General features: G+C 40.1%; 1 protein-coding gene across 1 annotated transcript in view; it reads right to left on the minus strand.

Moving 5' to 3' along the window:
- The window catches only part of RELN (reelin), a 294,455-nt gene that overhangs the window by 117,785 nt on the left and 149,078 nt on the right, over positions 1–27,592 (minus strand). The window contains exons 9-10 of the mRNA XM_068931206.1: positions 15,759–15,855; positions 12,441–12,681 (exon numbers count right to left, since the gene is read on the minus strand). Coding sequence (XP_068787307.1) covers positions 12,441–12,681; positions 15,759–15,855 — 338 coding nt within the window. The remainder of the gene's footprint in view (positions 1–12,440; positions 12,682–15,758; positions 15,856–27,592) is intronic.

Consider the following 27,592-nt stretch of genomic DNA (forward strand, 5'->3'; position numbering starts at 1 on the left):
TATTTAACGGGGGACTATAAGCACGTGAAACACCTAGTTTGCCCTTGCACAAATTACCACAATAAAAAGTTAACCACTTTGTGAGGTAATATTAATTTAGAGAATAAATCCTTTGACAACTCCGATAACCTTCATTAAACAAAGTTTTCTCTCAAATTACCTACATAATAGAACATGACACTTGCAGACACTTGAATGTAGACACTCCCAAACAGTAGCTACTTCCCATTATTTGCGGTAGGAGTGGGACTACCAGCCTGCAATAAGTAAACTGTGGTATTCCTAAATAGGCAACCCTTGCCTGTTGCCAAAAGGAGAGAAGCCAAGTTGTGTTCAGGGACTGTGGTCATCCCAAGGGAAAAAAAAAATCAGTTTAATTTAATCTGGCACAACCAATACTATCATTCACTAGCTGCAATTGTTCAGCTATTGCTTAGTATGAATAGAGCAAAATGAAAATTGGTTGGATGTAGTCCCATATCTCAGCATGCTTGGATTTGCTTTCAATTTAATCTTCATTGTGAATTTTAGGGGTTTCTAAAGTTTGTCTACTGAATAGCTATAATACCACTGCTTCTTTCCTGCATGGCATATCATCACCTACCTCCACCACGTCTGACATGCACCATCATGTGGCTTACTTTTCCTTGACTGTCGATGCTTGCCGTTATGTCTGCTGGTGAGATGATTAAACTTGCGTGCCCTTGCCCATTTTGTCCATCACGCTTGGCAAATTCCCCAGAAGATATCATCCGTCAAACACTGTCCCCACTTACTTGCACTGTTTCTTTTTACTCCCACATCTCCCCAGCCCCAGCTCATCTCTTATTTTATTAATGGATCCTAATTTACTGAAAAACAGGATGTCTTTTTGTTTTGTGTCTGAAGAGGCAACAGTGGCATATTCCTTGGTCAGCGTTCCTTGATTCTGCAATTGTGCTACTACAATTGAAAAAAAAAAGCTTAAATTGCTGATTTTTACTTTACTAGTTTAACATGGATTTGATTTGTGGAGTGTTTGCTGCAGGTAAATTGATCTATTAAACTAGCCTGTTAGATAGCACCTGTTTTATTATACTACACCATGTTGCATCACATGGCAAAGCAGTATGGAAGAACCAAGCGTTAAACAAGCAAAACATTTGATTTCAGAGTGGATTTCACCATCAGTTTTGCTAGCAAATATTATTCCAGATTGTCAATATGCAAGGCATTCCTCTAAAATCAAATAATTTAAATTATCTATGAATATTTCTAGTCTATGAATACAGTTCTGAGACATTATGTCTATATGAGAAGGCAAGTCTGATTAATTCAGGTGAACCTTCTGTTGTACAGTAGGAGGACGATAGCTAATCATTTGAAGGAATGTACCATGGGAGAGGGTACTGCATGATTTCAAAACTAAACTCTCCTGGATTTGCCCTTTCCATCCTACTCTCTACTCCTTACATTTTACATCTTCTACATACAGTTTTCACCTTCTTTTCGTAGGTGTTTTTAGGAAAACCTATTGATCATCTAAAATTCAGAAAGGTCTCAGTTAAGGTTGTTCAAAACTATTGGGTTTCTGTTAGCAAAAGTAGGGAAATTGGATTTGGTGTTGGTGAAGCAGTTACTTTCCAACATGGCCTGTCTATGTTTACATAAATAGATACTAATGCTGCTAATTTTCAGTAGCAGTTAAATAGCTTAAGGGCCCTATTTTTAAGTGAGACCTGAGATCCTACATCTTGTAAATACAGCTGAAAAATCTCTATATTTTTAATGATTTTGTATGACAATACCACATAAGATACGGAAGATATCTGCTACGCTTGGTGTGACCTGTTGGCTGAGTGGGACCTCTGGAGTCTCCAGTTCACCCTGCCACATGAACTGGTTCAAGCATCAACAGCTAGACCACAGTCAACAGCCACCCTACAGCCAACGTCACAACCAGAGCTACAGTCCCTGCCCTGAAGATTTTTAGAAGCTCAAAAGATAAAGATTGGCAGCAGCAACAGAAGCGCTGAAGTTCATCAAAACAGGCTTCTGTCCTAGTTGTTTAGGTCAAACTTGTGAACCAACAAATACCCCTTGGCTTTATAGTGTGGAATTTCTTTACTTGGAGAGCAGAGTGCAACTAAATGATGCAACTGTGCCATTCAGAAAAGCATCAACAGGAAACATCAGTGGAACAGATTTTTGGCTGAGGTACTGAATATCATCTTCCCAAGGTTGACTCCTACACTCCCATGTTAATGTTGTTCACCTCTGTGTCTTCAAAGTATTCAGAGTCATCTTTACCACCATTTAATTAGGTATTTATCAGAGACAAGTAGTGACACACCTCTTCATATTTTCTCTCCTGGGCCTAATGGCCCCGATGATTCTTTCAGACAGCTGTAGCCTCACAATTTATTTTTTGGCGACATTTCTTGCATTGGAATGAGTGTGCTGGGCATTTGGGCAGTGCCAGCTTGCAAAGGGCTAGTGGCAGATGGAAAGAAATCTGCCCAGTATGCCTTCACCTCTCCATGAGCAGAAAGCCATCAATTTCCTCCATTAAGGAGTTGTCACGCAGCCCACCCAGCTGGAGGAGCATCTCTGATAGCCAGGCTGGCTGGCGCATGCTATTCAAATACAAAATGCACTTTAAAAGGAAACTAAAATATCGTTTGTCGGCAAATTGAAAATGCATGGCTTTGACTGCAGCCAATTTTTTAATGAGTGTAATATTTTAAGTGATTATTTTTGCCACTTCAGATTGCTCCTTAGAGAGGAGAGGTTTTTTTAATTAAAATCTAGGCAATGCAAACAGATGAGATATGAGAAGCAGAGGAACAAGAAATAGGATGAAGAAAATTAATTAAAACAGCATTGTCAATGGAGCCATAAATTAGATATTGTGTTTTTCTGGGAATGAGCTACGTAAGTTTTTGAAATTTTCAGATTTTGACATGATAACAGGTAGGGCAATAGATTTGATATTGATAAAGCTGTAATTTGCATGTAATTTCTCAGCTAGAAATGGTACGATTGACATAATGTAGAATGGATTCTAAATACTAAATTCTACGGATTTGGCCATTAAGGCTTCTGGTCTGAAGTCCCTTCTTCAAACAAAGGAAAAACCACAGCATGGTTAGAGTACTTTCCCATGAGAAAAATAGAACTTTTATCTTTCCCATACGATACACATTTAAACCATTTAATGTAGGTTACAGAACTAAAACTTTGGCTACGCAAGCAGGCCAGGTGCAAAGAGAGTTATAGTGCACCTTCCCTTTTCCACACAATGGGATGTTCTACAACACGGTAGGAAGCAGTTTATAAAGGGTGTTTTCACTCATCATTCCTGATTATACGTTGTCATGGAAAGGCAGGCGCTCAAAACACTTTGCTTGTTTATGAGTGACTCATATGGTTCTTACGGTTCTTAACTCCCTGGGACATTTCATGATGCTTGTATACATCAAAAATTCTGGCTACGACTAATTTTCTTTATGAGTCAGTTAACTAGCATGCGCCGAAATTTCGGGGACTATTGACGTTTCTAGTATTCGGTAGTGAGGATCATTCCAATCTCACCTGTTCTTCTGAAAGCAATGACAGGGTATTAACACCTCTGTAAAATCAGAATTAGAAAAGAGTCAACCAAAGTGGAATTTTCGACTCTTCAGCGTCTCACGAGCCAATTCATATTGCCTTTTTTTTTTCATGTGCTTCTTCCAGTCACCTGCAAAGACCAAATTCTTTACTTCTAGAAACCATAAGCCAAGGAACTCAGCTGGTGTTTTTACACTAGCACAGAGATAACCTTGGCTCCCTGCCACCCATCACCACACTTCTGAGTCACAGGAAACTGGCATGGAGAAAGGGTCAGGCTAAAGCATCGCTGCTGTACAGCTATTCACAGCTGTAAGAACAACTCAAAGCACCACAGTCAAGTGGCTTTAAGTTCCAATGAGCCCTTAGGCATTGTATTTAACTATTAGTATTTTAATTAAAACTATGATTATTAACAACAACAAAAAACCCAAACAAGAGCAATTCAGTGCCTCCTTTATGGGCACAGCTCAGAGAGGACCAACGTTATCACTGGGTGGTGACAGGTTTTGTGCCCCCTCCTCCTCCCCTTTCTTCACCTCTCCCTCTCTCTCACACTCCTCCTTCCCCCCACAGAGAGGCAGAACGGGCTCTATGACGAGGTGCAGTAGGAAGCCTCCTGTCCTGCTTGCCTCTTCCCAGGTAGATGCGGTGGATAGTGGCTCCTGTGAGGCAAAGCAGTGGCCAGAAGGTTGGGTTTGGCTCACAAACCATCACTAAAACCACCTTGGTATATCTGACTCAAACAAAAACAAGAGCATGTTGTCAGAAGCATCTACCTCTGTATAACTTTGTCCAGCAAAGGGTCATAGCAATTTCAAACCGCCGTTTTCACTCTGGCATAGCTAAAGCATCAGCTTTCCTTCTGCAAACAAATTTATTTATATATTTTTTAACATGCATTTAAGACCCAAACCCAAGATTTTAAGACCCAAAAAAGGAAATAAATCTTGTTCATTTCAACACAAGCCATTCACACTGATAGAAATGTGTATGGAATATCAGGATGTTTGTTTTGAAAGAAGACTATCCAGCGCCATTCCTATTAATTAGCGGCGTATTCAGAGAAGATTTGGAAACCTGCTCTGGAACTGGCGTTGTGGAACAGCTTACTCAGCCTTTCTTTTTGCCAATCTCCTGACTTGCGTGCATGTCTTCTCTGCTCAGGGAGAGACAACAACATACGTTCAGGAAGGACTCTTCGATCTAGGATGTGCATAGCTCTGATGCACTCAGGGTGGGGTGAAAGGTCACGGAATTTTATGGATGCGTTTTCGCCGCATTTTTCTGAGTATGATTGTTCAGTTCCCCATCTCTTTTCTTATGTATTTTTCTCTTCTGCTAAGCTGGCATGCAATTCTGGGAAATTAAAATGAACCGAAAAGCCGTGACCTGTTATTTAATCACAACAAGTAGGCACAGTTGCATGGTACAAATATACTGAAAGGCAGGTAACATAGCTATTTCAAAACTAACAAAAAAGGGAGCCTGCTGACTTGGAGACCACCTCAGAACAGACTTGAAACCCGTTTGAGGAACATTTAAAAATGAATGAGTTTATAATGCTCATAACATCTTTACAGCAGGGGATTATTTTATCAGGACATTGTTTTCAGTTTTGGCAGGGCTATGACTTTGCTATCACATTAATTTCAATCACACTGATTACCAGTAGCTGGCTAGTGGTGGCTAGCTATTTGCAATAGAATTTGCTTGAAATGGACTAAGCACATTTACAGTCCTAGACTGCAGGAATCAAAGTGATCCAGCTTTGGAGGAACCTTTCGGCAATGTCTGCTATAAAATGCACACATCATTTTTTCCCCCTCCTGTACAATATTTCCAGAATAGGACAGTGAAGATATGGCTTCCTCTGCCATCTGAGCTCCTTTTAGCATCCTTATCAAGTCAGGATTGCATTTTGACACAAAGGAAGAGGAGATGGTGGGTGGAGAGTACGAGTGTTCAGAATCTCCCTCAAAGAACTAATGTGGAAAGCAATAAACACTGTCTTGGACACACTGTACATATGTCCCCACTCATGAGCTAGACCAACAAGTGATATCCCAGCAATGGAAAGCCAGAGTGAGGAAGGCTAATCACACTGAGCATCACACATCAATTTGATGAGATTGTGTTTGCATATGTATTTTTGAAAGTGTCTATTCTATGTACTAGCTCTGCAAATCAAAGCATACTACAGGGACAGTCATTGCTCTAACGGAGCATAATCTGCAATCTATACATTGTTTAATAGAGATAAAAACTGTAGCAGGCAGCCTGACCTTCGTGATCGTCCAGACACACACCAAAGAGGTTAGGGAAACTGTGAAATGCTTTTGTCTTTCAGGTGTGATATGGTCAGGCCTCAGACTGTTCAAATAAGATAGTTTAAATTCATATTTGTGACAGTGAGGCCTAGGCCAGGGAAATGGCACATTCATTTTTTGGCTAATATGGAATTTTAATACCCTTTTTGAATTAGGACATAGAACTAGGACAAAGAATAACTTTTCTGTTTCTGAAATGACTGTACATTTCTGAAATACAGAGGCTAGCCCTGCTATTTGTGTGTTTACTTCACTCATTTGCCTGACCAGCAATTGTGTGAGCAGTTTTGCTGGCCACTGAGAGAGTGAGCAATTGCCCATAGGCTTCAAGAGACATTTCAACAGTTGATATCACATAATGGAGCCATTATTTTTCCCCAGTATATGAGCTTGGCCAGCTCTTTTACAAATACGTTTTGACTGAGGAGTGCATAAAGGACAGATTTATCACCATGAAAGAGTGATATGCTTAAATATTTCCTAAATGGAAGATACATAAGGATTTGTCACATCCAGCTGAGGTAAATACTTCAGATGTTAGTATGAATTAAAGTCAAAAATGTGAGCCCAGAAATCTCATTAAAGATTATGGTATTTATAGTTGACTGTTGTCTTCTATAAGCGATGCTTGCATAGAAGAGAGGAAGACTTTTCAGGATTAATTGGTCATGCCCACACTAGTGAATAGAATGGGTCAGGTACCATTCTCTGGTCAGCACAGAAGGTCCCTCCCTTGCCCTCCTACCAGGGTGCCTACCTGCATCCCTCCTGCCCTTGGCCTGGGCGACCCTCCAAAGCGTGCCCAAGCGTGCCAGCTGGGCCAGGCCCGACTGTGCAGGCTGCACCCTTGCACCTCAACAGTGTGGACAACTGCTGGTGCTGTCCCTGAGCCCTGCCAACCGAGGGAACACACCGGATGACAGGATGTACCCAAAACCAGATCTGGCAGGCAAGTTCTGTCCCACTATTTGGATAACCAGTCGATAACCCTGCCAGTAGTCTGTAGGCGCCTTGTACAATGGCACGATGATTTGTGAGACACTGCTGCACCAGTTCTAAGATAATCTAGCTCCACCTTGTATATATACAGCTTTTACCAACCAGAGAATACACAGAAGGAGCAAAAGTGATGAGAAACAGATACAGACAATTTCTGTTTGCTTCCACGGAGAACTGGAAGTACTTTAGCACTGCATTGGGTGGCAAGTGCTAGTATTTCAGGAAATGTCAGGGGGTGATGGTACCGTCTCTCACCAGCTTCTTTTTTGCTATTATGTCATGTAAGCACTTGGCTGATCAGCTAAACTGTTATCTTCATCCACCAAGTGCAAAGCCTCTGCAACTATTGTGCGAGACAGCAGTTCTATAACTTGACTCTTTTCAAAGCTGAGAAGTGTCACTGAGAAGTGTCACATCATGACCAAATGCATTGCAACTGTATTGTCTGTGATGATATATACTGCTTTTTCCCAAACGTGGAAAAATTCCAGAGACAGATGGGTTGGTCTCAAATCTATTTTTTATGTAATCCAAAGGGCTACAGAGACCAGAATAGTAAGACTGTTGAGGTTGGTTCCCTTCCTGCTTTTGAGCTTGCACACGCAATCTTGGACTGGGGCAATCGGAGAAAACTAGAAAACTTAACAAATGTTGGATCTCAAAAGACAACAATTTGTGGTCAAATCCCATAATATACAAAGTGTTCACTGAAAGATGAGATCACTCTTCTATTCTTTAGGAGTCGAGTTCCAAGAAACATTACCAAAGGAAGATTTCATCTTTTTCCCCAATTAGCTATAGAGTCTTGAGGTCCCCAAATGTTTAACAGCACTCAGACTGTAGATCTGCCTCACACATTTCAGCAATCGCAATCACCAGTGCAACATCATAACTAGTCTCAGTTCCAAGGCTGTGCTCACATTCAGTGCTGTTGCTGGAAATACTGAAACACGTTCAGGAATTTATCCTGTTCAACACCCTTCCACACAGTCCAGCATAGATAAATATGTTCCAGTAGATCCAATTAATCTCCTAAGGGTTGCTTGGCCTTGCTAACAGCATCGTTCTTGTCTTTTACTGTCTTCTTTGGAACTGAATCACACAAATTCAGTGGCTTATCTCTCAGCTTGTTTCCTATCTCAGTAGCCAGGTCCAGCTGCGTCTGCAACCAGGCATGTGCTTTCAAACTAGTAACAACCAGCTCCTGAGTGCAGCAAGAAACACAATCAAATTCTAGCTCCAAGCTTAAGCAGACCAGCAAAGGAGGAGAAACTGCTTCCCAAGCTGTGCATAGACAAGTTTCCACAAGTGCTTGTTGAAGAAGATGATATCCAGTTCCACCAAACCAGAGTGAACAGACTACTACATAATTGTCATTAATGCTGTTAACTCCAGTGACTGAATCCATCACAGAACCTAAGGCAGGCTCCAGATATGTACTTCACGGTAGTACTTTTCTTTGTTTCTGTTGCCGTTTTACTTTACACTTTGGAGTTATTAATCTGAATGGCTCTGCCAGCAGACCTGCTGGAATTGTGGAGTTTGATATTTACTTTAACAGACCTCAAGTGCTACCACAGTAAGCTTTCTACAGAAAAAATGTAGACATCATAAAAGAATAAAGACACAAGAAACAAGGACAGTAGCTTTCTTTGCAACAGGATAAGCATCCAGCGTAACCACTGGACGGTAGGAAAAGTACCAGATATAATAAGCAGTTCTTAACGCCACTGGCTCTAGAACTAACAGGAAACAAACTGGTAGAATCGAATATAAGTATGCGAGCAATGACAACATTTACTTTAAACAACTAACAAACCATGCCTTAGTGTCAGCCTTTACTAACGTAATACCTGACAACACCAACTAACGCAACAAAATGGTGTTCCGTAAGAACTCCCTTAAAAGGTTTGGGATTGCCAAGGGAAGGGTGAGATGGGCACCAATGTGCTCTAACCTGCTTAACCAATAAAGGTAGCGAGATTAGGGGAGAATGAGTAATGGCCTTGACAGCAAATGACACAGCAAAGTTTGCATCCACCTGGGGTAAACTCCCTCTCAACAAAAGAGTAGTGTCAACCCTACTGCCTACTGCAAACAGTGCCTGGCCCCTGACTGCACATGCCTTGAACATAAAGTCTGGGAGAAAGCATAGGTCAAAACCAAGCCTGGGAGTGTGATGACAACTGAAGGTGTGCAAGATCATGGGCTAGTGCTCAAGTTTGTAGCCTCGGTTGCTTCATTTACTACTCTGGATATACCACAGCTTCTCCCTTGAGAAGGTTCCACCATGTGAACAACACCTGTTGGTATAGTACAGAAGTAAGAATAAAAACTCACAAGGGAATTTCTATGCCGTTTCCAATCTAATTTCAATCAGAAATAAATACGTATTATTTCCTCTTCCTTCAGTGCTGGCTTTCAGCTGGATGAGGTACAAGCATACATATCTCAGACTGCAAGCGCGCTTCCGCCTGGGAAATATGCAAGTATCAGTTATTCTATGTAGTGAAAGGTGGTGAGCAAGAAAGGATCAATACAGAAAATAATCCCAGTAAAAAAGAGGAATTTAGAAAAACTCTTTTTGTTGTTTCTTCCTGTTTTTCTTAATATTTCACTCCCTTGGTCCAATGAAATTGCTTATCTTTAGGGCATAATTCTGCCAAGGAAGCGATGCCCCTCAGTTTAGCATATGCCAATCAACACTGAGTTAGACAGTAACTAACCTCCAGAAATGTGGCTGTTTATGGACATTGTCAAGGAAGCCGATAAGGAAAAATATTGAAGGAAGTCAGTGAAGGAGTTAATACAGGTTTCAAGAAAGATTTCTAAGGCCAGCTTATCTAAAACACTAATTGACAGAGGACAAGAGGATATGAATTGATACTTGCATTGCACAAACAGGCTTGGATGTCAGAGAAAGGTCTATCAGTATGAAATGGGAGTTTGGCATGGAATATGGGAACTTATTTTGAAAATACATAGGTAAGAGTCACAAGAGGTAACACAGGATAGCAACGAAATGTACTGGTCCCATAATAAAAACCTAATTAGAAAAGTATGTAGAATTACTATATAGAATTTCTAAACAAACTTCAGGACTATTTGGCAAGTTTTAGGTATGTGGTAACCAAAAGGACTTGTAAGGAAAAGAGAACTAGAATTAGGTTCAATGCAAGCTATCCCTGTAGCACTATCAATGTTCAACATTATTTATATTATATTTATATTATGCCTTTGACTGACTCTGTTAGACAAATCTCTTAAGAGTTTTCCACTATTTTTTTTCTCTATTCCTATTTCTATTCCACTATTTCTATTAATTGTTCCAGCCTGAGAGCTTTAGCAATACTGGGAATATGTAGACGTGCCACCAGCTACTGCCATCATTTTGCCTTAATAGTGGCCAAGTTATCAAACTATTATTAAATGCTACTTAAAAGAGAGGTAATCTGATGTGTTTCTGGCAATGGCAGGTTACATTTAAAATATAGAGTAAAATTGGTAGCACAACATACAAAGACTGTCATATTTCTAGTCATACTACATAATGTGTTTGTGATGAACTGAGATTAGAGCTACGTTAAAGGTTTTAAACAAAGCATAAAAAGTTCTTGCTAAGTTTTATATAATGTTCCAACCCTGAAAAGCACACAAACTTTGTGAAAAAATTTGTTCTTGGTGTTACACAGCTATGACTGTCTTCATACTGAATCTGATGATGTAAATCTTGATGCGAGTCACGGCTTTAGTTCTGACATAACACGAAATTCACATCACATAATCCGTTGAAATTGCATTTGGTAAAATTGTTCTTGAAAACTTGAGTTAAATGGGAGCAAAAACTTGGAAAACGAAATTCAGGCACAGGAGTGCAGCGGTGAGAAATGAGGCACACTGAAATTGTTCAAAATAACTACTGAGTCCAGTGAAGAACGCAGTCTAAGCCTAATCTGGTGAGACCAAATGTCAGCGGGGAGCAGACTGCTACCAGTTTAACTGGTCCAGGAAAGGTTGGACAGCCTTGGAAGGAGGCTGGGGAATCCTCACTCTTATCTGATGCAAGGTTTGAGCCTGAAGGGGATTTCTGCTTTAGAAGTGCTAAGTGACCCTCTCTGTGTTTCTTAAGTCCCGCACCCTTCAAGTAACCATAGCTGTGTACTGACCCTAAACTGGCAGAGTTTAGCTAAACAAAAAAAAAAGAGCTTTACTTGCTATAATTTTAGATGCTGTTTGTGCATGTTTCAGAAGGAGCAAGGGGCGTTAGTCTTTGTCAGCTCAGAAGCAGCAACTGTGCTTATGGCACATTAATCCTTTCTCTGCTTTGACACCTCCACATGTGTGAACTGGGTTTTAAAATGCAGAGATAAGACTGACAATACAATAAATATGAAATGGGCACAAAAAATTACTTCATTAAATAAGCAGGACATGATTTGATTCTAAAATGCCATATAATGATTTTATAATCACTATGAATTATAAAATCACTATATGAAATTTTAGAGTTAGAAAACCACTCTATCTCTAGATAAATGAGAAATAAACTATTTTATTATTGCAATTTAAATGGTCTTACCGAAGTAAAAAAAAATCAATGCGCAGGAACTATGAGTAGATTGCAAAGAGTATTAATTTTTAAAAAGATTAATTGGCGGCCATTCACATAAGATTGTGTAGGAGAAGGTTGAGGCCATAACCAACATCACACCACCCTCAATATTCAACATCTGTTTCCTGTGCAATTGTCAAAACCATTCTCAGCATCATAAATGAACACTGACAACAGAACTGCTTTTTTTGTGAATGAAAAATAGAATGAAAACAGAAAATAATCTGCTGTTCAAGTTCTATCTATCTGCTTGGACACATAAAAAGCTAGAGACTGAGACTCTCATTTCCAGATGTTGAACAACTCTGCATTTGAAGGAACCTCAGGCACCAAAATCTTATAAGACTCCTCAGAGCTTTTCCCAAGGTATTATGATCTTGCTAGATCTCATATACTAAAACAAGGTTTTACTGGAAAGGAGACTTTTTAGGAGCAGCCACTACTTGTATGTATGCTGCAATGGAGATGTTATATTCACAGTTAGTAAAAGTAGGAAAATGTTGACATTTATGAGGGTTTGTGGTAAAACCGGTAGTAGTAGCCAAATGACACTGAGGCAAACAAATAGATAGTTTTCAAAATACCTAATTGAAAGACTTGAATTTGTTTCAAGAGTATTGCACTGTTTTGCTGAAAGGAAGTAGTTTCCCATTTTCTGCTATATGATCTTTGACATAACAATAGTTATAAACTGTCATTTGATTTCGGTAATGACAGAAAAGTTGCATTGTTTTAGAAAGCCCAGGGGGACAGAGAAGAGGTCAAAAACAAAGCAAAAAGAGCCCAGTTCCACAAACAGACGAAGTGGCCTAAACACAGATCTTTGTTCAGAATTTGGCTAGATGTTACCGTCGTCTTCTACATGAGAGAATGCTAATAACAATAAACCATAGAAAAATCAAACTAACCTTAACTGTGGCCCCAGGAAAGAAAAGCCAGTTGCCAGTATCCACAGGATCAAGATTATCTTCTAACACAACCTTTCTGTGAGCAGCATTTATGATCAGGATGTTGTCCAGTGCCCAACAGGCTTCATAAACATCACCAGCAGGAACATACTCCTGTTTCCACTGAAAATGTATGTTCTCCCCTTTAGCATCTTCAGGAAGGTACAAGATATGGATGATTGTGCTGACATTGGAAGGAGCTCTGAAAAACAGTGGTATGGAATTAGGTCAGGTTTAAGACACAGCCAGGAACACTTCCTTCCCTCATTTAACACATTTACCAGATGAGCTGCAGTTATGCAGCTGATGTCCCTAGTATGCTGATAGGTATTCTGTGGATATTAAAATATATATACTGTGAAGCAGAGTCCCACTGTGCTAGGCAACGTCCATCGTCAGAACAGAGGCAACACCAAAGAGAACTTGCAAGCTAAGACAACAGGCGCAGATGGATGCAGATGTTTGGAGAGGAGGAAGAAACAGTCTGACAACTTTCATACTTGATGCTGAGCTTGGCTCCCTGTCAGGTGTTTTGCAGATATGGCAAAAAGGGAGCATTAAGGAAGCATTTGATAAAAACAGGGTCTCAAAAAATTTGTCTTTTCCATGAGCTTTCACCAAAAGAAACTCCTGACTTCTGGTGCCTCACTCCCTCATAGATGATGATGGAGCAGAACGGCAGGAGGGAAAAGTTGGGAATTTTCTCTGACAAACTTGCCCTTCCAATCCCACTCCTCTGCCATCAGGCTAATTCTGTGGGTGGAGGAAGTCCAAGTGGTTTTTCTTTAAATGTTCTGCTTTTAACAATACAGAAGAAACAATATGGTTGTTTTTCCCCTGCTGCTATTCCTGTGGTGGGGCAGCAGTGCTGGGAAATTGGGAGAGGAGAGCAGGACCTGGAGTATTAGGCCATGAACAGGGTCTTGAACTCTGCTTCCCAAAGCTGTCCTCAGAGCTGTGAAAGGACTAAGGTTCATCCCAGCCCTGTGTGAACATCTCTACAAAGGCTAAAAAGCCAGGGGCAATGAAAGGACAGAGCTGCGTGTGCAAGGAAGGGATGCTGAGAATTATTATTTTTGTTCTATTAAGGAAATGACATATCCTAGAATTTCATAACAGCAGAATTAATACTGCCTGGTGGGCTGTGTTCCCACACAGAAAGGGAGTCAGCTACATTCAATCCTCAGGCTGCAAGGAGATACAAAGTTGGGGTTTGCAAGACATTAGCTACCTTGACTCTGCCCTAGAGATGCCTTGATGGGCTCATAGCTTGGCCACCTGCATTCAGAGCTGATGCAGAGCTTGCAGGGAACAAAGGCACCGAGAACTTGCTCATTCTAGGGGAAAACAGAGGGATTCTCTTTGAAAAGCAAAAGACTAGAGTACAGTCTAGGTCTTTCTTTCTAGCACCTGCCCCCACAAACTGCCCCACACTTGCTAGGTGTTATGTCATTCCTCCTCACCCCCCCCGCCCCAACCGAAACGCTGCTCTGAGATGTCATCTTCATTGCCCTGGGGACTCTGTTCACACCCAGCACCAACTTCCCCTCTCCATCTGCTGCAAATCCAGAGCCGAAATCACACCGACACTCCTTGCATCGACACACCCCACACCGACACCTGCCCTTCATTGCACACTGACCGTTCTGCTGTCCTGTGCTACCTCACCCCAATTCTCTCACCATTCACCATAGCTGCATCTAGCAGTGTGAAAGCAGCAGAGGCACATTTAAACAAATACCATAACTCGTAAGGGCCACAGGAGAAAATAGCATCCTTTCATAATTCATCTTCCTCTCTACCTTGCATGACATTGCTCTGTTGACCTATTTTCTACTGACAGCTCAAGCAGTCAACATTAAGGCAGCGTGTAATGCATTAAGTTCATAGATTTTAGGTTTCAAAGGCTTATGTTTGTACCATCACAACTGAGCTTCCCGGCTCGCAGAGCTATGAGAGTGACTGAACCGATGTTATGGTCTGGGCGTATCATTTTGCATCAATGCAGAAAAGGGTATTGAACAGCTACTTTGTTGTACCCAGTGGCTTGGTTTCTTGGTACTCTTGGTTTCTGTTTCTGTGAGGTAATGATTACTATCGCTTGTTTTGCTTAAATTTTTCCTCATTTGTGCCTTTGTCGATGAAATCATAACCAGGTCCACAAGGAGTGGGGGGATGAGACACTGAAACCCAGAGGCAAAGTAATGCAGGAAGGCAGACTGAACCACTCTGAGGACACTAAATATACACTGCAATTTTTCTTCCCCAGTTGTATGACTTTTTGTACATACTCCAATGCACAAAATAACTTCTCAATATTATTTAATAAAATGTTTGCTCTGCTCTTAGAAGAATCTACCTCCAATACCAATTCTCTCTTTAAAGGTGCGCATATCACAATAAAAGATTTTAACATCCCCATTCATAACTCTTTGTGCTTTCATGTAAACCTGTTTGTTTAAAAAACAAGGCATTTTTTACCATACTCTCGTTATTGTAAGTGTTAGGAGCCAAGTGTTCGTATCAAGCGGTAAAATATTTTTATTGAACATTTTATCCTACCAAAGTAGTAACCTGCAACATTATAAATTCTTGTTCCTGCTGAGATTAAAAGCAATGCTAAAATGCAAAAGCAGTCATAGTTTCACAGCAGAAAACTAGCAGACTAGTTCCATAGTCTGGAACAAAGCAATCATGAGGAGACCACAACGAATCTGTACTTCCTGGTGTTTGGAGGGGCAACAGAATGGAAAAAGTGCCTATGACTATGATAAAGAGCTTTACTTTTACTTTAACTGACTCACATTTTATCCTTAAAGATTTCACTGTGCTCACTAACTTTTGATTTTAAAAATGCTTTAACAGTTTAAAGTTCATTAAATGTCTGAAGTTCGCTGTTATCCGCTGATTTCAGTGAGTTTTGGAAAAAATTCTTGATGGGGACTAGGAATATAAATTGATTTGTCCAGTGTCCCACAAGAAGTTTGCAATATAATACTGAACAGGACGTGAGCCCTGTGATTATCAGAGTTGCTTTTTAATTCTAAAGTCATTCTCTTCCTTACCACCCACATAATCAATGGATGAAATTCTGATTTACCAAAACCAGTGGCAGTTTTGCAATTGGTTTTAGCGACCGTAATTTCACCCATCATATTTTAAAGCGTCCAAATAAGTGAGAATCAAAAAGTTCACAATCAAAACAAGTTTTAAGTACAAGTTTTAAATGACACCCACTGAGTCAGAGTGCATGAAAATGTTTAAAAAGCTGTAACAAACCTAATCTTCTCCAGCTGAGTCCAGTCATCAGAACTGTTCTTACTGTAGGACACTGCGATGCTGGGATCTGAGTAACTAAAGCGACATGAACCCGACCCTGCGAAAAGTAATAAAATTAAAAGCGTTACAACACAACGAAGCAACAAATGATCCTCCAATAAGTTGTTATTGACTTTGCCTATGTCAACATCATCACTTCTCCGTATTCTAAAGTGCTTTGATTGATGATGAAATTTCCTGTGATCTGTTGCTGAAGGTAAACACAAAATAATGCATGCTTTATGAGTCAGAAATAAAGCAGAAAAGATAAATCACAGCAGTGCTATGTAATCTCTGCAAATTTCCCAAGGGAAGCCAAGTAAATTACTTAACATCTTTCACTGCAGGAAAAAAAAAAATCCCACCATATAATGTTTACACAAAACCTCCTTATTAGAGAGTAATCCACATGGCATTATTTAAAGGGAAATAGTAAAAGACTGGTTCTATTATATTACTATATAGAAAAGAAAAATTCCAGAAATAAAAATACAGCGAATCATATGAAAATGTACATAGAATTAATTGAACCAAGAGTAAATATGCTCTAGGAATTATAAAGAATAAAGATGTTACAAAATTAGTTATTTCAAGGATACCCAAAGAGAATTAAATTAAGAAATCATTCCATATACTCACCAGAGCCTATAATTAATAACAAACATTGGTGCTGATCTGGGAATCTCAGCACACTTCACAAAAATGCACTAATTAAGCCTTATGGCACCCCTGCAAGGTAGGGTAATAGATTTACTTTTGGTTTATAAAAGGGTGCCTCTGGGTGTTGTCAGAAAAGATGAGCTTAACAATTAATAGAGGGGACAGTCAGGACAACAAAAACTGGGACTGAAGAATTCAACCTAGGCAACATGATAAACAACCCGAGGGGTAACTAAAAACACTAAAATCCTTTTTTCCTCTCCAACATCAGATAATTCATCAGTCTCAGGCAATTCAACAAACAGCTACCTCCTAACTCGTGCTCCAAAGATTAAAACGTCTGCTTCACAGCCCGGTTCAAACGTGAGATTCAAAGGGCACCAAGCCACCAACGGCCAGACCTCAGCTACCCGCCGCATTTCAGAGTAGCGGCTCTGAACTAAACAGCAGCTCTGATCAGCCGGGATACTGCCGAGTGAGCACCGCCGGCAAGCACGCGGCGGGGTACGCGACGGCTGAGGTCTGCTGGCACGCGCTGCGGATACCTTCAGTCCCACTGAAAAGCGTGTATGCGCGTGTGTATACACGTGTATGCACATATACATTCATACGCGTGCATGCGCGCGTGTATACAGATACGGAAACTGCTAAACACTTTCCGCTAGCATCCACAAACAATTTTCGCGCTACCGTTTTCCAACCAGGGGTGCTTATTTCTGCAAGGAAATAAATGGCCCGATGGGAAAGGCGTCACCCGCGGGTAGGAGAAAGGCAGCTAACGCACGTTCACCGCGAACCTATGTCGGGAGGCGCACCGCTGGCAGCCGCAGCTGCCCCAAAGGCAGCTCCCGCGGCAGCTCGCAGCTCTGAGCGCTCCACAGGGCTGGGGGTTCGGCTCTGGGGCACCCGTCACGCTCCGCCGCAGGAGGGAAAAAAAACCCCAACGTGGGACGAGTTTCGGTCTCCTCCGAAATTAGAGAGGTCTCTAATTTTGCCTGATACCTCAGCTAGCAGCCTAGAAACGACCCACAAAGTTTCTTTCTTGCATCTTTTATTAGCGTTAAAATGCGAATACGCAAGTAGGTAGCTGTGAGCAGCTACAGCCGCCTCCAGCACGCCCAGCTGCTCTGACGCCTGCCCTGGCTGCGGCGAGGCGCGCCACAGCCAGCACGACTTTCAGTTACCAGTCATGTACCCAAAACGACTACAAAGCAACTGTCTGGCTATATTTTAGTGACAGGGCAGGTTTTTCTCCCATCATATTAAAACTGAATGATGTCAGGAAAAGCCTTTACATTTAATATTTACCCATCTGCCGAGATGCTCTCCTTTACCGAGTGACATCTGCTGTCGCTTCCTACTTTTCTGGCATTTAGGAGTTCCCAACTTTAATCACACTCGGTTATTTTATTTCGGGGGAATTCAGTGCAAAATAAATGAGCTTCAGCTAGTTTAACCACTTTGGCTGGCAAGAGGCTGAGAGGCAAAACAGCAACATACTGAGTTTTCTACAAAAATTAAAGGAAGAGGAACATAAACAATAACAATAACCAGCTGTACGGACTTATTGAAGTGTGTCATTTCAGGTAATACACTCTCAAACACTCCAAAACAAAGGCAAGCCAAAATATGCTGCCCCCCCAAAAAAAAAAAAGGCAGACAAAATCATATTTCCTAAACATACTGCAAAGAGGATAAGAAATACGTGTTCCCTATCAGTACAGTCAATATGAAAAATTCTACCGTTTAAATCTGCACATCCTCAAAATTAAGCAATGAAGATAACAGTTATTGCTTAAAAGAAATGGAAGCATTGAAAAATGGCTTTGCAAGATAGATATGTAACTTCACGTATGCTACCGGAAAGAGAGCAGTGGAGACAGAATGAAAAGCGAGGAGTGAAGTGCTATTTTATCAGTATTTTAATGATAAGCAGGACTCGTTGGACTAAGATTAAAAACAGTTTAGGAAAGTCATAAAGGTCAATGTAAGTAGCAGCTACTGGCCCTGCGGACCAATAATCGTGTTTTTATTAATGTTTAAATTCTTTCATGTACATTCTTGACTCAAAATCATTAAGATAGCAAGATTATTTATCATTTAAGTAAGTACCCAATTCTCCACAACCCTAGCTGACAACAAAAAGGAATGAAATTCATTCCTCTGAAAAAAATATCATCAACAAAGTTCAGACATTGCCATTAGAACTCAATATATTTTAAATACAGAAAAAGTACATGGCATCTGGTGCTTGCATCTTTTACAAAACCAACATTCATCCTCGCCTACGTTAAGAGATTATTACCAAGAGAAGGGAGAAACCTTGACATACAGCTGTACCCTAGGACAGGGTTTGCTGAAATGTTATTGAAAGCCAATGGCTGAATCAATCCTGAACTAGCATTACTTAAATATTTTTGGAAATATGCAGCTTGGATATTTGCAGCTGTTTTGACCAGCAAAAGCATACTCTGGCATGTCAGACAAATAGACGATTTCCAAAATTTTTGTAGTAACACAGCAGAAAGTGAGGGCAAATTGACCCAGGGAAGCAGAGACGTCCTTCAGACGGCTTCCAGAGATGGCAATAAACAGTTTGTCAGCTCTGAGCAGAGCAGCAGGGGTAGGACGTCACACCATAAATCCTCATACCCTCCTGCCTCCAGGGAGAAAGTCGTACAAGACAACGCAAAACCTTTTGAATGAGCCTTCAATGTACATATTTTTAGTTCAGGAACGCCCAGGTTTTGAATTAGCTGTGACAACAAGTAATAAGGCACGCACAATCATAACCATAAAGAATCCTGCTTTACTAAGCTACTGCACTATAGCATGCAAAATACTGTTTCTTTCTCAAGTTAAGCATGCCACAGTGTGTCTGATGCTCCGGTGTGCTTATTGCTAGCTAAATCTGTCTTTCTAAGAGTTAGCATTTTACTTTGAATATTAAACACTTGCATGTGCAAATGATTATCTAATTGTAAAAAAGAAAAAAGAGCAAAACAAGATTAACCCACCTCTTCTTTTCATACAGGCAAAATTTTAACTTGGGCTTCAAAAAAAAGTATTTTCTTCCTTGCAACGATTTACTCCTTTGATAGGCCTCTAGCTGAAATTCACAGATTTCTAAAACTTTTGAAAAAAACTGCAGCAGAGACAACCTCCACAGGTATATTTTTAAATGGTAGATTTGAAGGTAATAAAAACTCAGTAATTGTTGTCTGTTATCCAAAATATTTAAGATAATTTTATAGTAACCACTGTAACAACTATGAATGGCAAACACCTTCCACTATAAAAGCCAACTATTTTCATACATTGAATATTCTGAAACACAAATTTTTTTGGCCTATGCTTTTCTGTGCTTGGATTTTGCCCAAAGGCAAATTCAATAAAATAGAGCTTACTCAATGTTGAATCCAAACACAAATGCTAACAGGGGACGGTTTTGGCTGGAGGAGCGTGGGAGTTAGCAGCCCTGGACTGCTGCTTTATTGATTCTACCTAAACCAAACAGGAAAGCGTAAAAAGGGAAACAACAATATGCTTCGCCCATTGCTTTGCTACCTGTTTTTTTGGAGGATTTGTAACTTGTAGCCAGGATCTGACTAGCCCTGTCTACCCATAACATGTCCAGCTGTCAGGAGTCTTTTGCCTTTTTTTGTATGCCTAATTAAGCTGGTTTTGGTTTCCTTCAATGCCGCCTAAAGTTACTAAATATTCTACACACCTTGTTTTTTAAACCGCCATGTAGGCAGAAGTAGTAAGAGCACAGTACTGAAGGAGAAATGGTATAAAGGTGAAAGAGCTACTGGTAAATAATGACATTTCTGAAGGTCCCAATATAAGGTAACCCAACAGTGTTGCTCACTGAATATCATTTATTAAATTAGCATAGTTTCACGGCCAGGTATTTGCATCCAAAAGGACAATGGCAAGGAAAACGAACCCAAGACTCAGTACGGCTTTGCCTCCAACTGTGTCAGATTTACAGCAACCTGAGTCGTATGGCTGTTGGTCTCCGATTTCCTAACAATACTGGTTGGAAGCTGGTGTTTTGCTGAGATAAAACCAGGCGCCATTTGCAAAGGAAGCAGTATTTTGCTCCGTACAGACTGTGATGTCCTCAGCCTCTTGACAACCTCTTGACAGTTTGTGCAAGTGGCTCAGTGGATAAGGAGAAGAGATATCTAATACTGGGCTTTAAGGAGAATGAGTCTAATGTGGAACTGTGCCAGAAATACATTCACATAGAAAAAAACCATAGAATGGTTTGAATTGTGTCATCACTGCGGTCTGAAAAATAAAAGAGAGCTCAAAAGAATCCTTTTTATCTAATACTAGGAGATTGCTTTTATTCATTTTGTTAATGATGTGATGAATGACGATTAGTCCTTGCTAAGTATTATGATTTGCTGATATCCCCTGAATTAAGCCAGACTGGATAGTATAAATTACTAGTGGTCAGATTTGGCTGGCTTGCTAATAGTTTTGTCTTGCTTTTATTTCCAAGTTAATGAACCATGCAGTCTGGTATAATAAACAATCTCTGGAGCCTCATTTTTTCTAGGTATATGTTTATATTGGCTTCCAGTCAAGAACCAGATGATTTTAACCTGGTTAAAAGATACACTATTTTGCCCTGGATGCACTAGAAGCACTGGGACAAAAATGTGCAACTCACTGTTCATGCCATACTCTCACTGAAAACTTCCTCAAGAGAAGCTGCTGACAATATTTTAATTTTTCCTTGAAGCCACTGAATTAAGTAACAAATGTGATTTTTAATTAAAATACACTTTAGATTTTTAGACTTTTTTGTAAAAAATGTATCTTACAGAACAAGTTTGGGGTACAAATAATCATTTTCAGTGTGAAAATCTTTAAATTAAAAAACATTGAAAAAGGAATTCAAAGGGACCGTCATTGCTTTAAATTACCCTTTAACTTCTTTCCTGTAAGTAAAGGAAAAATGATGGACATTAATAAAACTTTTTTAAACAAGAAAGGCTTGCTTGGCTCTCACAGCCGGTTATTACCATAAAGTTTCAAAACTTTTTCAAAACAAAGATATTTTCTTTCCCAAGATCAATTGACCTATTTAAAAGGTCTCAATTTCTGTGCATTATTCTTCTAAAAAATATTCTGAAGTATCTCCCAGAAACACTGGGGGTGCAAATTTGACTGTGCTCTATTTTGTAATTTTAGCCTACAGTTGTACGGAAAAATATTAAGTACTTTTACTGCTGGCTTCCCCCACCACACACACATCCACATACAGGAAGAGGATTTTGACTACCTCTGCCCTGTGCATGTTCTGATATACACTCTGAAATAAATACCCAACACATCTTAGAAAATAAAAATTTCAATGGTGTTTGCCCTTAGTAATAATGAGATCTACTCTAACTTTAGGGAGTATCCTGAATTTTGAAATGCAAAGTCTTAACTCTTTATTTTCAGCAGATTTCAGAGCGCAGCTAACTTTGGCTCCACTGACAGCTTTAGACTGGAGCTCTATTTCGGAAATACTGAGTTGCTATGCCTCAACTAAAAGTTGACAAACAGCATAAAAGCCTTCTGTCACAAAACTGTGAAAGATTAGAAGACTAATTAGTAAAGACATTTGATAAAAATTAATCCGAAGGACTTTATACCCTTGATGTGATTCTTTATATCCTTGACATGTTTAGTATAAAAAAATCCTCTTTTTTGCTGGCTGAAAGTCCGCTGCACGACCTTGCAGTGACGAAGGCCAGCCCTGGGCTGTGTAAGCCAACTGTGGGCAGCGGCTCGTGGGAAGTGACGGCACCTCCTTCTTCAGCGCTAGGGAGACCACACGCAATGAGATTTATTCAGCTTGGGCCCCCCCCCAGGACATGGATGACACCGAGGTGCCACTGCGAGCCCCACGGCCTCCAAGATGAGCAGAGGTACGGAGAGACCGACCAAGCGGTTTTGCTCCACCTGGAGAGGACCTCCAGGGGATCTCCATCCTGGGAGAAAGCCAAAACGTGACGGGACGGGGCCTGAGCACCCTGACCCCACCTGGATCTGAGCCGGGAAGGTGAGCGCTGGCGCAGATGACCTCCAGCGGCCCCTTCCCACCTAAATCGGTCCCTGCTTCCAGCCAACAGCAAACGCACCCTCGATGAGAAGTGAAGGCTGAGGAAATACTTATCCTGCTCAACTTCCTTATAGTCTATTTATATTCAAAGATATGATGTGCTTCCTGCCTTCATACAAATTTGTATTTGTACTCTTCTAATGAACAAGATCAGATCACAATTTATATTGCCTTTTGTGCACAGAATATTAAGGAGAGAAAACTAAACACGGCAGAAAACCCTGTTTTCCATTACGGCAATTTCCAATGTATTCTGATGTAAACACGCTCAGCTATTTATAGTGTGTCTTTCTGAGATACAGCCAGCAGGTATGTACTTGGGTGATGCGTCTGTTGCCAGATGAATAATTAAATGACGCTTCTAAATTTAGCCGTGCTCTTTAATGCACTAATATTGCATAGGGTACCCTGCTGAAGGCAAAGTGAGCAAACTTGTCAATTCCAGACGTAACAAGTATGTGTGTAATTGACACACACTAATTACAGCTTTTGAAAAAATAATTTTATTTACTCCTCAGAAATACTCATACAGTGGTTCTTGAGTGACTGACCAAGCAGTAAGCCCTACGCTAAGTAAGCACTTTCTACTTGTATGTCATTATTGTGTGCTTGAATGCTATTGCCATTAAATGCTCAATGCCAGATCCTATATTTAGAGACCCTCTAAGCGAGAGGGTCCCTTTTTGAAGAAGCAGGGCAAAATTTAAATTGTACAGTCTTAAAGTAGTTCACTTAAGCCGTACAGTAATACAGATCCATAAGTAGAAAGAGGTCTTTTGTTTAACTCCGTTTAGCAGTCTGGGTCAGCTGTAGAGGCCAATAGTCAAGAAAAAGGGCACCATAAGAAAAGGGTATTAAATACGGCAGGAAGGTAAATGATTTTTTATTCAGACCCCTGTAGTTAGCCCATACTAGAGAAGCTGTATAGAAAAGATACATTGCTCCCAATAATTACAGTGTAAAATCGTTACTATCAAGACCTTAGAACAGTTTCCTTGCCTTGCTTTAATGAAATTCCCTGTCACCAAGAAAATCTGGGAAATGTTTTTTCCTCAAGCTGAGTCTCAAGCTAACGTCTTTCTCTTTTCTGAAACCCTATAAAACAGATTGCCTGCCTTTAGCTTTATATGTAGGTAGATAATTACTGGTTGGATGAAAGCTTTCTTTTGCAATGCCTGATGGGCTTTCTCTATTTTTATCTGCTCTTGCTCTCATGGAAATCTCTCCCCCCCTGGCCCCCCATCCCATTAGAGAAAGACCCAGGAGCATTTTGCTGAGTTAGGGGCTTCTCTTTTTACCCCTGAGAGCTGCAGATGCTTTGTTGTTTTAGTTAATTCAAAAATGGACAATTTTAATCATACAAAAGTGTTATCCTAGTACAACGATATGAGCAGGATTAAGACAAAAGTCAGCCTATAATCCAGTATTTATTATTTTCAGCACCCAATTCCATAATGGTCTGCTTTCTACCACAGGGAGGTGATTCACCACCTACCTTAAAACAGCATCCTGCCATTTGTCTCTCTTTATCTTTTCTGCTTTTCTCCATACAGTAAATCTGTAACACTCACAATTTAATTCCTAACAGTGGCAGAGAAGTTCAGGTGTAGAAGTAATAAAGACAGTATTTCATTGTAACCTTGGACTAGCCAAAACAACACAAATCACTTCACTACAAGGCCATTAAAATGTCTTTCAAACACGGCATTAACTTTAAACCCTGGCTTCAATCTACGTATCTAGGCAGACCCCTCCTGTAAAACTCAGCAAAATCAATAAACACCACCTAACATTTCCAGTCATGCTATGTGAAGTGTGTTAGATGATGTTACTTACCTGTCTTACTCTTTCACATTAAAAGCCATTTATAACCCATATATCTATGCAAAGCACTTCTCTGCCACAGCGGGGAAAACTAGTAGGTTTCATGTTGGGCAATAGCAAAAGACATTTTGGGTGGAGAGTCAAAAAAACTTAGTATTGTTTTATCAGGCGGAAGTAAAATGAAGTTAGTAGAAGAAAAGCAGAATGACAAATTACAGCAACTTTTACATTGAATTCTATCAAATTCTCAAGTTCTTCCCAAATCTATAGGAGAGAAATTAGGACAAAACAACCTAGAGTTTCATATACACTCAGTACTCTGTTCTTGGTTCTTAGTGGGATCTGGCTCACAATATAGCAACAATCAAGTTTCATTTCACGATCTTGATTTCGTAGGGACCTTAACCCAAACTATACTCATTAGATTACCTAGTTTAAAATCTAATTTTATGCACTACTTAAACTCAGTTTAGACAGGGTTCTGACACGTTTTTATTAGACAGCTTCACGGCAATGACATTTTTTTTAAAACTTCGTGCTAGCCCAAGAGTGCTCCCACATCTGCCTAATGCAAGATAATCTATCTGTCCTGTGCCCAGCAAGGCAGAAGATTGTCCTGGTGACGGTAGCAGCCATCTCCCTTCGATCACTGTGTTCCTTGGGGGATTCTTGGCCTCTTTCCCTGTTTATACCACCGTAAACCTGACCACATGAACGTCCCGTACATGCACAGCAAGACGGGTGCTTCCTGGAGAGCATCAGAGTAGGAGAAATCCGGGCGACTGAAGGAAATAAATCACCCATGCAGATGACTAAAGTGAAGGAGGTGGCTCATCATGCCCCAAACTTTCGGCACTACAGATTCTGCCGTGAGGCTTTTTCCATCCAAAGAGCAAGGAAGTGAGGGATTGAAAAGGTCAAACACTCTTCCATGATGCCTTCAGAAGGGGCTTATTTTTCACTTCATTATTTCTCTAGAGACATGCGAGCAAAATTTCACAGCAATTCTGAAGGAAACTGCTCATCTCTGTCCAGTTCTGCTGAGGGCAAGTCCTGTGCTACCCCATAAAATGGCCACTACAGAATTTGTCAGACATTTGACATCTTCTGCTAACTGTAAAACCAACTAAACAAAATGCAAATTAAGAGCCAATCACTAGCTATGGTTCCTCTGAGTCAAAGCTAAGGCATATTGAACTGAACGTGTTCGGATGTATGAATTTCTATTGAATGGTCTGAATATAAGCAGAGGATGAATAGATGACACAAAAGCAGCATTCAGTGTGACAGCTGCCATTTAACTGAATTAAATAAACATGAGAAAAATATAAATGATAAATATCTTCAGACTGTTACATGGGGCCAAACGTGTTCGTTATTGTTCAGGCTGCTGAGCCAAGCGGTGCAGGAATGTGTCAGGGCGGGGAGGGAAGGAATCCCCTTCCCGCACAGATGCTCTGCGGAGCCCTCCAGACGCTACTCCAGCTGACAGGCTGGAGAGAAGGCCATTTCCTCCAAAGAAATACATGGGTTCGGTGAACCAGCAGCACCCTTTACATAGAGAGGCCATTTTTGTCCATTATGTTCTTTTATTTGCTGAGGTTAACAGGGGAGCAAATGTATTTTCTGAAGCATAAAATCTTGGCAGGTAAGGACTAATCCAAAGGGCACATTTGGAGATTCTGTTTATAATAATAACAATAAAATTTGGGTAGTCTGAATATGTATCACGGCAAAAAAGAAGTATGTCTATTATCAATTACATTTTATAATTCAACTCTGTGAGACTCATGCTGGCAATAAGGTCAAACTGCCACTAAAAAAAATGAAGAAAAGACCCTAAGCCTGAAAAAGCTGCATTTTTTTCCACTAAAATACTACTAATAAAAATAAACAATAACAAAGTAAGCAATTAAGCAGTGAACAATATCAGTGCTTTGTCTTCAGCAAACATCGTGGAAATCCTTAGCACACGGATTTGCTGAGAAAAAGAGCTCCTGTCTTGACCCTAGTGACCTCAGTGGTTCAGAAAGAGTAATAGAGGCTACTGGGTTAATGATGTGCTAACCTGACGTCTTAGGGCAAGGCAGGCCATGACAAGAAAATCCTTTCAGAACCATTATGGCAAAGACTTGCATCCAAAGCAATGACCTTTACTCATATGCTAATCAAAAGCAATCAATAGCAGATTTAAAATAATTTCCCCAATTAAACTTGCAAAGAACTGTGAAATTAGCAAGTGTTAAAAATTGACTGTAAATACACTAAACCACTTGGGAGTTCTTGATATGTGCATTGCATATGCACCTTTTCTTTTAAAAAAGAATGATACTATAAATAGAAAAATCGCCAGAGATAACACAATTACTCTTCAGCTAAGGACAGACAATGGTCTGATAGATTGACAAAGCTCAAGAAATGCAGTGATAGCCGGGGTGATTACTCCAGCAGAAAATAAAGTTGCAAGAGTAGGAAGAGTGTTGAGCAAAACTGCAGACACTACTAGTTTTGTTACTTGATGTTAGTGACTGTATGATGAGTTTCTCAATGAAATATTTAAGTATGCAAAACCAGAAAGTTTAACCTTATATTGCCTGCTGGGGAACACAGAGACTAGGAAGAAAGAGGGTACCAGTGAAAAAATGAACGCTTGAGTAATTGTATCCGCACCCTGAATTAGTAGGGATCCATCCTTACCAAAAAGTCCTAAATAGCTGAATACCAATAACCATCTTCTTTCAAAAATATTTTAACCTTATTAGTAGTAACAGATACACTTATTTACATTGCTACAGAGTTCCATTGGAAAGACATTAAGAGAGCTTGAGGTGCTGCAGGTACCAATAGTTGTTTTAATAAAATATATTTTATCCTTGGGAGCCCCAAAGGTTTTATCTCTATTAAATACCATCATATAAATTTGCAAATGCATTTTATATTATATTCATATAATATATATATTTATATCATTACATATTTATAGTAATCTTTATAATATAAATTTTTATCAGTAAACTTGGTCATATGACGGATGTTTGGACAAAATAAACTGGGACAATTGAAGGAGCAACAGCAACATACGGCAGAGCAGTGGCTGAACAACGTGAAAGAAGCTAACCCAGGAGCAGCAAGAGAAAGGATCCATTCTCACATTACCAGAAAAGTCCAAATGACTCACACTGCA

This window comes from Struthio camelus, chromosome 1 (assembly GCF_040807025.1).
Source record: "Struthio camelus isolate bStrCam1 chromosome 1, bStrCam1.hap1, whole genome shotgun sequence".
NCBI classification, from domain to species: domain Eukaryota; kingdom Metazoa; phylum Chordata; class Aves; order Struthioniformes; family Struthionidae; genus Struthio; species Struthio camelus.